General features: G+C 45.8%; 1 protein-coding gene across 1 annotated transcript in view; it reads left to right on the forward strand.

Moving 5' to 3' along the window:
- Positions 1-4508, forward strand: part of GALNT14 (polypeptide N-acetylgalactosaminyltransferase 14) — a 221762-nt gene extending 217254 nt beyond the window's left edge. Inside the window, exons 14-15 of the mRNA XM_028724478.2 lie at positions 1292-1411; positions 2526-4508. Of these exons, the coding sequence (XP_028580311.2) occupies positions 1292-1411; positions 2526-2684 (279 nt within the window). The 3' untranslated portion in view covers positions 2685-4508. The remainder of the gene's footprint in view (positions 1-1291; positions 1412-2525) is intronic.
- The last annotated feature ends 7791 nt before the right edge of the window (positions 4509-12299 follow it).

The raw sequence follows: 12299 nt of genomic DNA on the forward strand, positions 1-12299 counted from the left end.
TTAAAGTATCATCTTTGGCTGACTTTTGCACGGCTGCCTTCGGATGGCGACGCAGCCTCCCCCTCCCCTGCCATTTAATCAGATGGAAACCAGATGGCGGCCCCAGATAAAAATATGGAAATGTTAAAGGAAAGGGGGGAAGAGCAGGCGCCTGCACTATGCCCTTGTTTCACCCTTCCTCTGTTTCTTCCACTGTTGTCTTGAGAGATACAAGGTAGAAACCTGTTTTTTACCACAATTCATCCTGAGCTCCAGAAACAAAACAAACTACGGTAACCCATTTCACGTTTGCTATGGCTCAGTGGCGTAGCGTGGGTTGTCAGCACCCGGGCCAAGGCAAGTAATTTGCGCCCCCTAACCCGTGGATTTGCGCCCCCTAACCCATGGATTTGCCCTAACCCCAGATGTTGCGCCCGGTGCGGCCAGCCCCACCTGCACCCCCCACGCTACGCCACTGCTATGGCTGGTTCACACAACCAGTTCTGGAGTTTGCCTGATTTTTTAAAAAAGTGTTTGGGACAGGAAGATGGAATATCTGCCTGAGTTTATAGTACAGAAATGAAGTCAATATTAAGTGCTTGGCCTTGCACACAGATCCCAAGTCATTGTGTCACTCTTTTGCAAGTGTTTACTGTGGTGTATCATATAACCCCTAATGACAATTCCCAATGGCTTCCTGTAGTTATTAAATAGCACCAGAGATAAAATAGTCCCCTCTGGCACCCCATAACATAGGTGGCAGGAGGCCAAAAGTCAGTGTCCCAATACAGTACTAATCTCTAGACCCAATCCTACAGGTAGGATTGGAACCACTGAAATACAGTGCCCCAAGTTCCCACTTCCCCAGAGCCAGTCAAGGAGGATACCATGGTCAATGATTTCAAATGCTAATGAGAGATCAAGAAGCAGGAGCAAGATAGCACTACATCAGTCCCACAAAGGTCATCCATCAGGGTAACCAAGGCTGACTCAGTTACGTGGGGGAACAATAGCCAGAGTTGTGCGTGAGAGCTGGAAGCTGGAGATGGAGACATGCCTTGCTCCATGCTGGATCGAAATCTATGACGAACAAAGGAGCTAGATCTTTTGGGGTGTTAATGCTGTGAGGCCCTCCATCCTATGCTCAGGTTGCATATATGTGTGAATAAAACCATATATCCTAAAGACACTGCAGTCTCCACTGACATTCATTCCAAGGAAACTGAACCCTGGACAAAGCGTTTGGAACCCCTGGAGAGTCTCACCACTCAGAGAATGGGGTAGCATGTAACAGTTTTCTCCTTTGTTTCAGGAATGGACATATACATACAACCAGCAAGTCCGCTTCCAGAAGCTGTGCTTATCAATACAAACCCTCTTTCCAGGTTCACAGGTGGTACTCTTACCTTGCAAAGAAGGGGATGGCAAGCAGGTGAGGCCATTTCCCCCTCAAAAAGACTGAAAGCTCTCTCTCTTCCAGCGTACTTTACTAGCAGTGATATGAAGTGTTTTTCTCACATCATCCTACCAAAGTGTTTGGTATATGAAAGTCAGCCCCCCGAAATAATCCATTCACCCTATAGATAACCTAACTGTGGCAAAGGAACACAATGCCTGTGAAAGGAACACATGGTGATTGAAACCTGTTCACCAGGAAATTATCAGAAATCAGTTGGTCTTGCCTGTTAGAGGCCAGCTAAAGCAAGTCTGGAGTCTTGGAGCAAATGAATTGGTGAGACCATCCAAAACAAAATCGAGGGGCGAAATATTGGCCATCTAGACATGTTGAGATATGAACTGGATGTGTGGAATCAAGGAGCAATTGATATACCTTTATAAAATTATGCGTGGCATGGAGAACGTAGATAGAGAAAAGTCTTTCTGCCTCTCTCATAACACTAGAACTCATTGACACACAATGAAGTTGAATGTTGGAAGAGTCAGGACTGATAAAATAAACTTTGGGTCTCCCTCAGGAGGCAGTGGTGGCCACAAACTTGGATAGCTTTCAAAAAGGATTGGATAAGTTCACAGAGATAAGGCTTTCAATGGCAACTAGCCATGATGGTTATGCTCTGCCTCCAGAGTCAGAAATAGTATGCTTCTAAATACCAGTTCTTGGAAACCACAGGAGGGAGTATTCAGAGTAGACCCAGGGAAATTGATGAGCATAACTAAGTTATGTCCATTACTTTCAATAGGTCTAACCTAACAGGTATAACCTAGCTGAATATCAGCCATATAGCTGGTGCACTACAGTTGTGGAAACCAAAAATAGATAGAGGAGTGCAAGCCATTAATACTATTACTTCACAGACCATAGATAAGTGTTTTTCCAATCTTGGGTTCCCAGATGTTGTTTGCCTACAGCCCCCCTAACTCCTAGCCATTGGCTAAAGTAGCTGGGGATGATGGGAGCTGTAGTCCAACAGCATCTGGGAACCCAGCATTGAGGAACACTGCCATGGATCTTAACTACTGTAGCTGAGTGAGGGCAAGGCATGCTGAATTTAATCTCTTTGCCTTTCTCCTTTCTCTTCCAAAAGCGATGGAACAAAGTTGGTTCTCACATTGAGCACATGGCCACACGTTACTGCCTGGACACCGAAATGGTGGGGGACACCAACGAGAACATGAGGGAGGTCGTCATTAACCCTTGTGAGAGCACTGCAATGAGCCAGCGATGGGAGATGGTGATGTCCTGACCACGTCTGTCGACAACGCTAGCAAGCTCAGCCAAGAGGACCTTTGTTGAGAACAGCCAAGGCTGCTGTCCAAGCTTGGGGGTGGGGTGGGGCTTGCCTTCTAGCGTGGGGCAAAAGCCAAAGAATAAGGACATACAGCTGTGCCTAGGTTGAAGAAAGCACACAAGTGCTGGCTCTGAGAGCCATAGCAGAAATTCAAGCCAGGTGGGACTACACATCCATACAGATAAGAACACAACTGCTTAATCTGGAAACATTGTTCAATGACCCTCATCTGTTAGTTGTAGCAGAAGTCGCTCTTCTCATTTTTGAGAAGGGAACCTGCTGAAATCAGTAAATGCGGTAATTTATTGTCCTCATTGATAAGGTGGTGGGAAAGCCTTGGGAAATAATAAGTGGGAGAGCAGCTTCTAGCAGCTGAAGGACAGGGAGGAGGAAAACCAGGCCTTATGGGAGCAGAGAAATGGATATGCTGGGATGCAGCAGAAAAGGCTAACTAATCTTGCACTTTTGATTGATGTAACTGAGCACAACTTTGGAAGCGTGCTGGAGTAAGCTATATTGCACATTATAATTTGTATTTGATTCATGCACTTGTTGTGTGCTAGATACTGTATATGCCTGGAGTGAGAAAATGTGTGTGTGTGTGTGTGTGTGTGTGTGTGTAGGGGTGTTGGGGAGAGAGAGAGAGAGAGAGAGAGAGAGAGAGAGAGAGAGAGAGAGAGAGAGAGAGAGAGAGAGATGGATGATATCTGGGAGCTGAGGTCAAATCTAATATGTGTGTAGAAGAGAGGAACTGTTTACACTACTCTGTCGCTGCACAAGGCTTACTTGAGGGTTTGGGTAGACCAAGAAACCACCAGTTTCTCCCTTCACTGGCAATGGCTGGAGAGAGACATGGTGCATTCTTACTTTGCACAGGGTCTCACATGCAGCATGTAACTGGTTTCCCGTATTCACACACTCCTGTGGGAGAGCACAATCCTAGAGTGCACATGGGACAGGATGAGGCATAAAAGAGATGCCCTCTGCCTCCAATCTCCCCATTTGCTCCATATGCATTTAGTGGTTCTCTTTGACAGCTTCTGAGCTTTGGAAAGTGGCCTGCTTTGCCAAGCTATAGCACTGGCTGTTCTGCTTTCCTGTTGAATTACACATCATGCAACAACTATGCCACTGAGACCAAACACTCGTGGTGACGATGGCTGTTTCTCAGAGCCTTGAGGAGGACAAGAGAAATCTAGCATTACCTATGGGCACAGTATGTGATATTGTATCGCCCCACTTTGGTCTCTATTCTTTTGTTGAAAATCAACCAAGCCCTACAAAAGTGTTGGTCTAGAGACCATACTGGGACCAAAATGGTTGGGGGAATTTACTATAGTTCACCCATGCACAAGCCATTATGGCCACAGATTCTAGAGTGACTGGACTGGAGTATGGGTTTGAACAGTCTGGATTAGGTGAGCAACACTCCAAGTCCTTATTGAAATGCAGAGTTGGACCTCTGGGACAACAAACCTGTATTCACAGACCAGTTATGAATTGGATTCTCATCACTACTGGCAATGCTAGCATCATCATGCCACCTTTGACTCTGAATAGTAGGATCCATCTTATATGCGTATAGTGAGAGACTTGAGTCATGCTTCTGTATGAGAGGGCTGTTTAACGCTGTACTTTTTCCCATCTCAGGGGGTCTTGGATGAGCCTAAAATCACCTGCTGGTCCTCTGTAATTGTAATTTGTCTCTCCATTGTTTAAAAACCTTGGAATAGGGGAAATTTTCACATGCATCATAAAAGTAATATTTTGCTATTTGAAGACCAACGTCTCGTGTTTTTTCTCTTATGAAAATCAATAGCTCGTTTAGGTGTCTTGCACTGGTAAAAGGGAGAAGAGTGTGCAGCTCTTCTTCAGATACTTTTCTGCAACTTCTCTTATAATGAGCAGCCTTGCCATCCTCTAGCACTGTTCTAGAATTCCGTTAAACTCCACATAGGACAACTCCATAACTAAAAATGAACATGTGAGATCACTAGAGCTGAGCACCAATAATTGTTTTTCAGATTGCAAGCCTCTTGGTATATAAAGGTGTGCTAACGGAGCTTCTGATTCCTAAATTGGGACACGTCTTTTTTTAAAAAAAAACAGCATTCTGATGTCACCGTGAAATGTGCTCCAGTGGTTCCATTTCAATCAAGATGAATGAGGGGAAAGCCCTTCTCACCTCAATTTGGAATAGGTTTGGCTTGTATTTAAATAATAATAACAATCAGAATGTAGCTTGGTTTGTTTTACTGCCATTCAGAAATCCAGAAATCCCATTGTGCTCCTGATGACTTAGTTGAGAGTACAGTGTGTCCCAAGGTCTCCCAAACTCCTCCAGAAGCCCCTCTTGACTCTTCCCCCCTCCTTTCTGCAAAACTTAACAAGTTTTAACAAGTCTACAAGTCTACATGTGAGCCAAATTTACCCCTGTAACTACTAGGCTGTGTGGCTGTCTTAAGCATATCTGGCGCTGTGGTGCAAAGATCCCCCCCCTCCCGTTTCTCAGAGTTGTCGACCTTTTCCCAAGCTCTCCTCCTGCGGAGGCTTGGGAGGCAAGCTGTTTAGAACATTACTTGCTTGGGAGGGAAAAGGAGAAAAAAAAAAAACCCTTGGGAGGGTTAAGCAAGACTTCATGACAGTGGGTCTCTGATAAAATGGCCATCAAAGCAGAGCAAAAGGAAGGTGACAGCTGGCCAAGGATCCAGGAGTCCCTGAGCATCCACCCTTTGGTGTGCCTAATTTTTTATGTTGCAAGCTTCCAGGTTACCTTGTGAGCTTCCTAATAATAATAATAATAATGACCTGCTTCCAAGTCAACGTGCATGGGGGGAACCGGTAGCACTAGGGTTCCAGCCCGATCCGCCGGGGCAGATTGTCTCTGAAGTCAGACCCCACCGAGTTTAATGGGACTTCAGCTCCTCAGGCATCCGATGGCTAATGAAGCAAGGCAAGCCCCACCCCACATAATCCATTGCAGGACATGGCACACAGACACCCCATTTGAATGGCAATGCCCACCAAGTGGGGGTGGGGGCCGCTTCCTCAGACGACAACAACAGTGGCTTGGCGGGCAGCGGCTGAGGTGATTCCCAGCTGAGGGAGAGGAGGAGGCAGAGGAGGCGGAGGCCCGTCTTCGTCTTTGACCGCCACCTCAGAGTTGTGGAGCGGTTCCTCGTCCAATGCAGCCCCCGCCCCCACTGCGCCCCCTCCCCCAAATCTCAGAAATGGTGGTGTGAAACAGCTTTTTGGAACGCCCTGAAGATGCTTTAGATGCTGGCTGTTTTATTTTATTTAAGAGTAGCAATTTTTCGCACAAAAACAGCTAGTTAAACATGACCAGCAGGTGTTATGTTTACGACATGCATATTATGTAAATCACACACATCTAAATATTCATGTTAGCGCTGGCCTTCTGGCTTCAAATATATTTCTGACAGGATCCTTAGTACAGTTCAGGCTCCTGAAACAAGCCATCCACAAACTTTAACGGAAGGGTAAAGGCTAATGCTACCTTTAAAGAGAGCTTGGGTAGATAAATTACTTTAATGATATAGGCTTCAGACGTAATGCAGTTTTGCCGAAGGGAAATGCGCTTGGAATTATGGACCCAAAGCATATGTGAACAAATGAGGGGGATAGTAGAAGGGGAAAAAACACAACTCATATGTTGCAATGTCTCACTATATATATAGACTTTACAGAATTATTTATGCTGACATTCTTCGCTATTTCTAAGTCTCAAGGTGAATTACATTATCAAAAAATCAATCAGTTTAAATTAAATAACATTGTATTTATCATCTGAATCTTCTGCCCATCCTCTAAGGAAATCCTCAAGGAAATGGCAATGGGCTTATTCATCCATCCATCCATCCATCCATCCATCTATCTCCTTACCCCAGGGGTGCGGATCCTTTCACTGCCAAGGGCCACATTCTGTTATAGACACCCAGGGACCACAGGCCACATGGTGGGCATGGCCAGAGGCAAAACTGGGTGGAACAACAAGTGTAGATTCTACAATGCACACTCACACATCCCTATCTTTCTGTGATGGCCTGGGATTTGGACTCAGATGCTGAACCTGAGGGATCCCAGCCTGCACAGGTTTCCCCGCCTCCAGAACCAGCTGAGCCGGGGCTAGGGCTTGAGCCTGAAGGGTCCTCACCTGTGCTGGATCCTCAGGTGCAGGCACCAGCTGAGTCTGCGCTGGCTCCTGAGGTGATGGAGGACCCATTGCCTGCAGGTGCTCCACTCTCAGCACCGTCAGGGGAAGCTGAGGTTGCCTCTGGGTCTGGTAACCCTCCAGCCTCTCCTGAGCTGCAGAGGCTCAGGGCAGAGAGGCGGAGGGAACTAAGTTCCCGCAGGAGGAGTGCTCGCCTCCAGGCCAGGAGAGTTGAGTCACCAGAGGATCAGGGCCGCCCTATGCCTCGGGGCAGATAAAAGCCGGCTAGCCCCAGTCACAAGTTGTGGGAGCAACATTGTTGGTTGCTAGTTCCTGCCTGAACCCTGTCCTGCTTTCCTGCCTGCGCTTCTGACCCGCCCGGACTCCCTGCTTGCAAGCCTGTTCCTGACGTCACCCGGCTCCCTGCCCTGCACACAGCTTCAGCTACTACGGACTACCTCCTCATTGCACCTTTGACTACGGACCGGACTTGGACCTCGCCTCTCGGGTAACCCATGGGACCAGCACACTTTCCTCCATCTAGACAGTCAAGAAGAAGTACCATAATTCAAGGGCACATTCCAGTCCAGCAAAAGTACTCAGGGGAGGTGGCTGGGGAGAGTCCAGACAGTTAGGTAGAGAGGCCTTGAAGTCCACAATTGGCCCCTGGCCTTGAGGTTTCCCACCCCTGCCTTACAACACCCCTGGGTGGTCAGGTAAGCTGAAAGAGACCAGCTGAAGGTCTCTCAGGGAGATTCAGGGCAGGGGATGAGTGTGTGGGAAAGGTTGAAAATGAGATAATTTGACTCCCTGATGCGAATCACCCTCCAGGTATGTCAGCCTCCAGGTCCCTTCCATAGAAGCCAGCACATATAGCAGAGATGCGGGGAAGGGAGAGAACCATATTTCTTTAGAGCGGCCTTTGTTTCACGCAAATACAAGAGGATATTGACACACCCTGGGTGGAAAGGAAATATTGAAGCGTGGAAGCATTATGTGACATATCATACGTTGAAACATGATTAGCTTCTAAACAGAAACTTACATTTCCTTTAAACATCCCTGTGGTGGCCATCACCAGAGAAAAAACAAGCTACTTAGTCAGGATAATATCCGTTTGGGAGCCTGCACTAAGAATGGCCAGCATGATTTGTGGCTGTTTATTATATGTACACTCAAAGCGAAACCTTGATCCGAACGCCTGCTTTATGCATTCCTTCTATGCAGAGGCCGTACATCCCAGCCACTTACCACATTTGCAATGGATCTTTAGCTTGAAAGATCAAAGCCATTGTAACCCAAAATTGATTTTCCTCTACAAGAGTCGTCCGAAGCAAAAACCAATTTGGCTTGTATAAAGTGCATTCAGCGCGAGGAGATATACCTGGTATCACCTTTTGAAGCTTTTTTTTGCCCTACCATGAATAACAAGTGGCACAATAAGGGGGAAATTCTTACAGCCGATCTGATCTCTACCCATCCATGAGATAACACTGAAACTCAATGAGCTTATTTGCTCCAGTTCAAGACTTGGGTGTCGTATTTCATAGTCTTGTTATATAGCCAAGTGGTGTAACCCAGGGTTGTGCTGAGTGAAGAATCTCATCCTCAGACTGTGTTTAAAATCAGTCTCATAACTAATACCCATTGGTAAACTTCTCCTTTATGAATTAGCCCGGATCCTTCTGACGGTCTCATATTAATGGCCACTATGAAATCCTGCAGCCATAAATTGCACGGGCTGCATAAGTGTTTTGTGATGAACAACTGTCTTCAAAGTGCTGGATTCACTGCCATTCACTTCACCAGATGACTCCGAGTTCTCAAGTTTGGGCTTGTAACATACCCAGAGGTTTCCTTGAAAGATTGTACACCTCGGATCATGAAAAGGCTGGAGAAAAATACTCTGTTCCCAGAAAAGATGTTATTTCTGGTGTATTGGGTGTACCAGACAATGGATTTTAATGAGCAGCATGTAGAACATGACTTTTATAGCTAACTTGAACTGGGGGGGGGGGGGGGGAGGTCCGTTTAAACCCGACAACCAATCTCTTGCAAGTAGCTAGAGCTATAATTAGATTTTAAGATAATTAGATTTTTTTCCCCCACTCCCAACAGTCAGTAACAAAGAAAGCAGGGAATTAGAGGACTATAGTTTAAGTGCTTTGGATAAGGATAATTTCTGACATAGCTGGTAAATATCAGTCACTTTGAGAGGTTAGAAGTTCCATGGGTAATGGGGACCTTACTCTGAGGGGTAAGGAATGCCCCACCAGCACCAAGATCCATGACTGGAGCAAGGCAGACAGTTTGGTGTAGTGGTTAGTGTATTGGACTAAAACATGGTAAACCACTTTCAAATCCCCACTTAGTCTGCTATAGTGAGATACATGACATTTCTAGATCATCTATGTATTCCAACATGGAAATCAGAGACGGAGGTTATACGCTTCTTATTACAGGGGAGAGACCAGGAGCTCACCAAGACAGTAGCTAAGTTCCTCTATTTGATTTTTTGTTGCCGAAGTATGCTACAGGATCCTGCCCTTGCTGGAAACCCTCAGAGATGAGGCGGATTGCTCGCCCCTTCTGCCCTTTGGCGGGTGACTGTGCCGTTGGGGTGGTGACGAGATTGCACTAGCCTATCTTTTAAAAATGTATTCTGAATGTTCTTATGTGATGCCAATAAAGGTTACTTGACTATTGAAATCATAGTGTTTTGCCTAAATTTGCATCTTTATCTATAAATTAGCACGTGGGTGTTTTATGCAAATGTGTATCCTTTTGGGATGACCCACTTCCTCTTTTTGGGTGATGCATACGTGGCCACCATAATGCAGGTTGACATGACCCAGTTGAGGAAGGAGAGTGTTGGCTGTGTGACTGGCTGGAAGCAAAAGGTTTACTTAGCTCTTCCTACTGGGTCCATTTGGGTGCAAGAGTGAACAGGGAAGTAAGGAAAACATTTGTGGGAAGGGGCAAAGCTCAGTGGCAGATGGTCTGCTTTGCAGGTTCAATCCTCAGCATCTCCAGGGCTGGCTGGGAGAGTGTCTGTACCTGAAATCCTGGAGATCTACTGCCAGCCAGTGTAGGCACTACTGAGTTAGATGGACCCAATGGTTTGACCCAGTATGAAGAAGCTTCCTCTGTCCTTATTTGCCTCTGAAAACAGTTGTGTGGTCCTCCCAATAATACAGCACCACATTCCTTCCCATGTGAGCCACCAGTTAACTAATAAGGAGAGCCATAACTAAATAAATAAAGTGGCCAATATTTTCTGATGGTTTTGGAAATAAACACACCAGCAGGAGGGAAGCTGGCTTTGGATGCCTAATTCATGTTGTCTTTATAATCCTAGCTATAGTTTCAGCAGCGCTAGAAGATGAATTACCCACTCTAACCAACACACTGATCAACATGGGGTTTATTAGAACCAAGCTATCATTTAACAATGTCAGGAGCGTATTTATTATTAAGCAGAATGCTCCACAGTCTAAATGGAAAGTCATTACTTCTCAGATGTTGAACAACGCTGTGTGTTTATGCAGTCAAGCGGCCAAGATGGTGCCGCAAGAACACAAATCCTGGGCCTCTCCTTTGCTAGAGTGCTGGGCTCTTATGCTAGGCTCTGTCAGAGGCAAATAAAAATTCGGTGCTACATTATTTTAAAACATAACCATATGCACAACAGTGAGCAAAGTTGTACTTTGTTTTCTAATTATTTTGGGTTTAAAATACACCAGGAATCCGTAGAGTAGAATTCCTAATTTTTAAATACACACACATAGAGGAAACAAATATAGCGATCAAAAGCACATAATAAATACAAGCCTCTCACGTTGCAAATTTTGATCCCCATTGTTTTCTGAAGGAAAATAAAGTCTTCTTCTTTGGCGATCACTTGTAGCCGAGTAAGATTGTCTTCCATGAACACGGTTTTAACAGTGAGTCTATAAGTGACTGTGGAGGCCAATTCTGGATCCACATATCCTTCCACAGTGGGGACATACGTTTCTGGGCAGGAGTTGATCACAATAAGGGTTTGCCAAACATGCCTTCCTCTTAGCGTGTTTCTCCCTTTCTTTCTTTTTTAAAAAATATTTTATTAAGGATTTTCTTGTTTTACAGAAGTGTAGTGCCTCGTATTTTTTTTTTCATGTAACATTTTTACAAATCCGTTTCATTTGTTGAGGCATTAGGGGGAGAAGGGAAAAAAAGAAAAAAGAAAGGGGGGTGGAGAGAGGGAAGATGGATGGGGGTGGGGTCGGGTGGCGGTGTTTCTATTATGTTTAATGTACCATATTTTTCGCTCTATAACACGCACCTGACCATAACACGCACATCGTTTTTAGAGGAGGAAAACAAGGGGAAAAACATTCTGAATGAAACAGTGGATGTATCATTTTTGTGCTTCATGCTGTGGCCACAGACATGTGATCTGATGGTGAATTTGGGGTGACCCAATGCAAAAATCCTGAGAATCCCTGTGGATCCATGCTTTGTAACCACGTTTTTGCACCATTGCAGCCCCAGGCAACAGTGGGTGCGTGATTTTTGGGGGGCAGGCTGTAGCCATGGACATGCTATGTGCTCTGATGGTGAATTTGGGGTGACCCAATGCAAAGATCCTGAGGATCCATGTGGATCCATGCTTTTTAACCACATTTTAAGTGGGGAGGGAAGGAAAAACACAGAACGGACAAGGAGTACAAGAGGGGTGTGCAGAGAAGCAGCTGGCTAAGAATGCAGGAGAGGGGTATAACGGGAGGGAGGAAAGGAAGGCAAAAGTTTTCCCTCACCTACCCACCCAAGCCAGCCAGCTCGCGCGCTCTCTCTCTCTCTCTCTCTCCCTCCCTCCTGCATGTTTTCAGCAGCACCGGAGCACAGAGACGACACTCTGCTTTCCCCTCTGCTTGCCTGGAGGGGAGGGGCTTTCCCTGCTCTTTGTTCTGTTTGAGCAAACACAGCAAGGAAATAGAGATGGGTGGGCAGTAAGACCCTGAGGCAGAATGCAGGAAAGCATTCTGCTTAGTTATTTGCTTAGTTATTTTACATATTTCTTGTATGGCTGTTGTCCAGAATAGTTGGATTTTGGGACACTCCCACCACATGTGGAGGTATGTGCCTGTGGAGGTGCACCCTCTCCAGCATTTTGGTGAGGTTCCTGGGTGTATTAGCGCTAGTTTCCTTGGTGTTAGGTACCACCTGTAGGTGAGTTTCAGTGTGAGTTCTTTTCTTTTTGTTGATATGGATTTAAAGGGGGGTTTAGACCACATTCTTCTCCCTTTCGTCCTGAGTTCGAGCGTCTTCAAAACCCATGACACCTTTGGTAAAGGCTGTTCTCCAATTGGAGCACTCGCAGGCCAATGCTTCCCAGTTGTCAGTGTTTATACTATATA

Source organism: Podarcis muralis, chromosome 3 (assembly GCF_964188315.1).
Source record: "Podarcis muralis chromosome 3, rPodMur119.hap1.1, whole genome shotgun sequence".
In the NCBI taxonomy this organism is placed as follows: Eukaryota; Metazoa; Chordata; class Lepidosauria; order Squamata; family Lacertidae; genus Podarcis; species Podarcis muralis.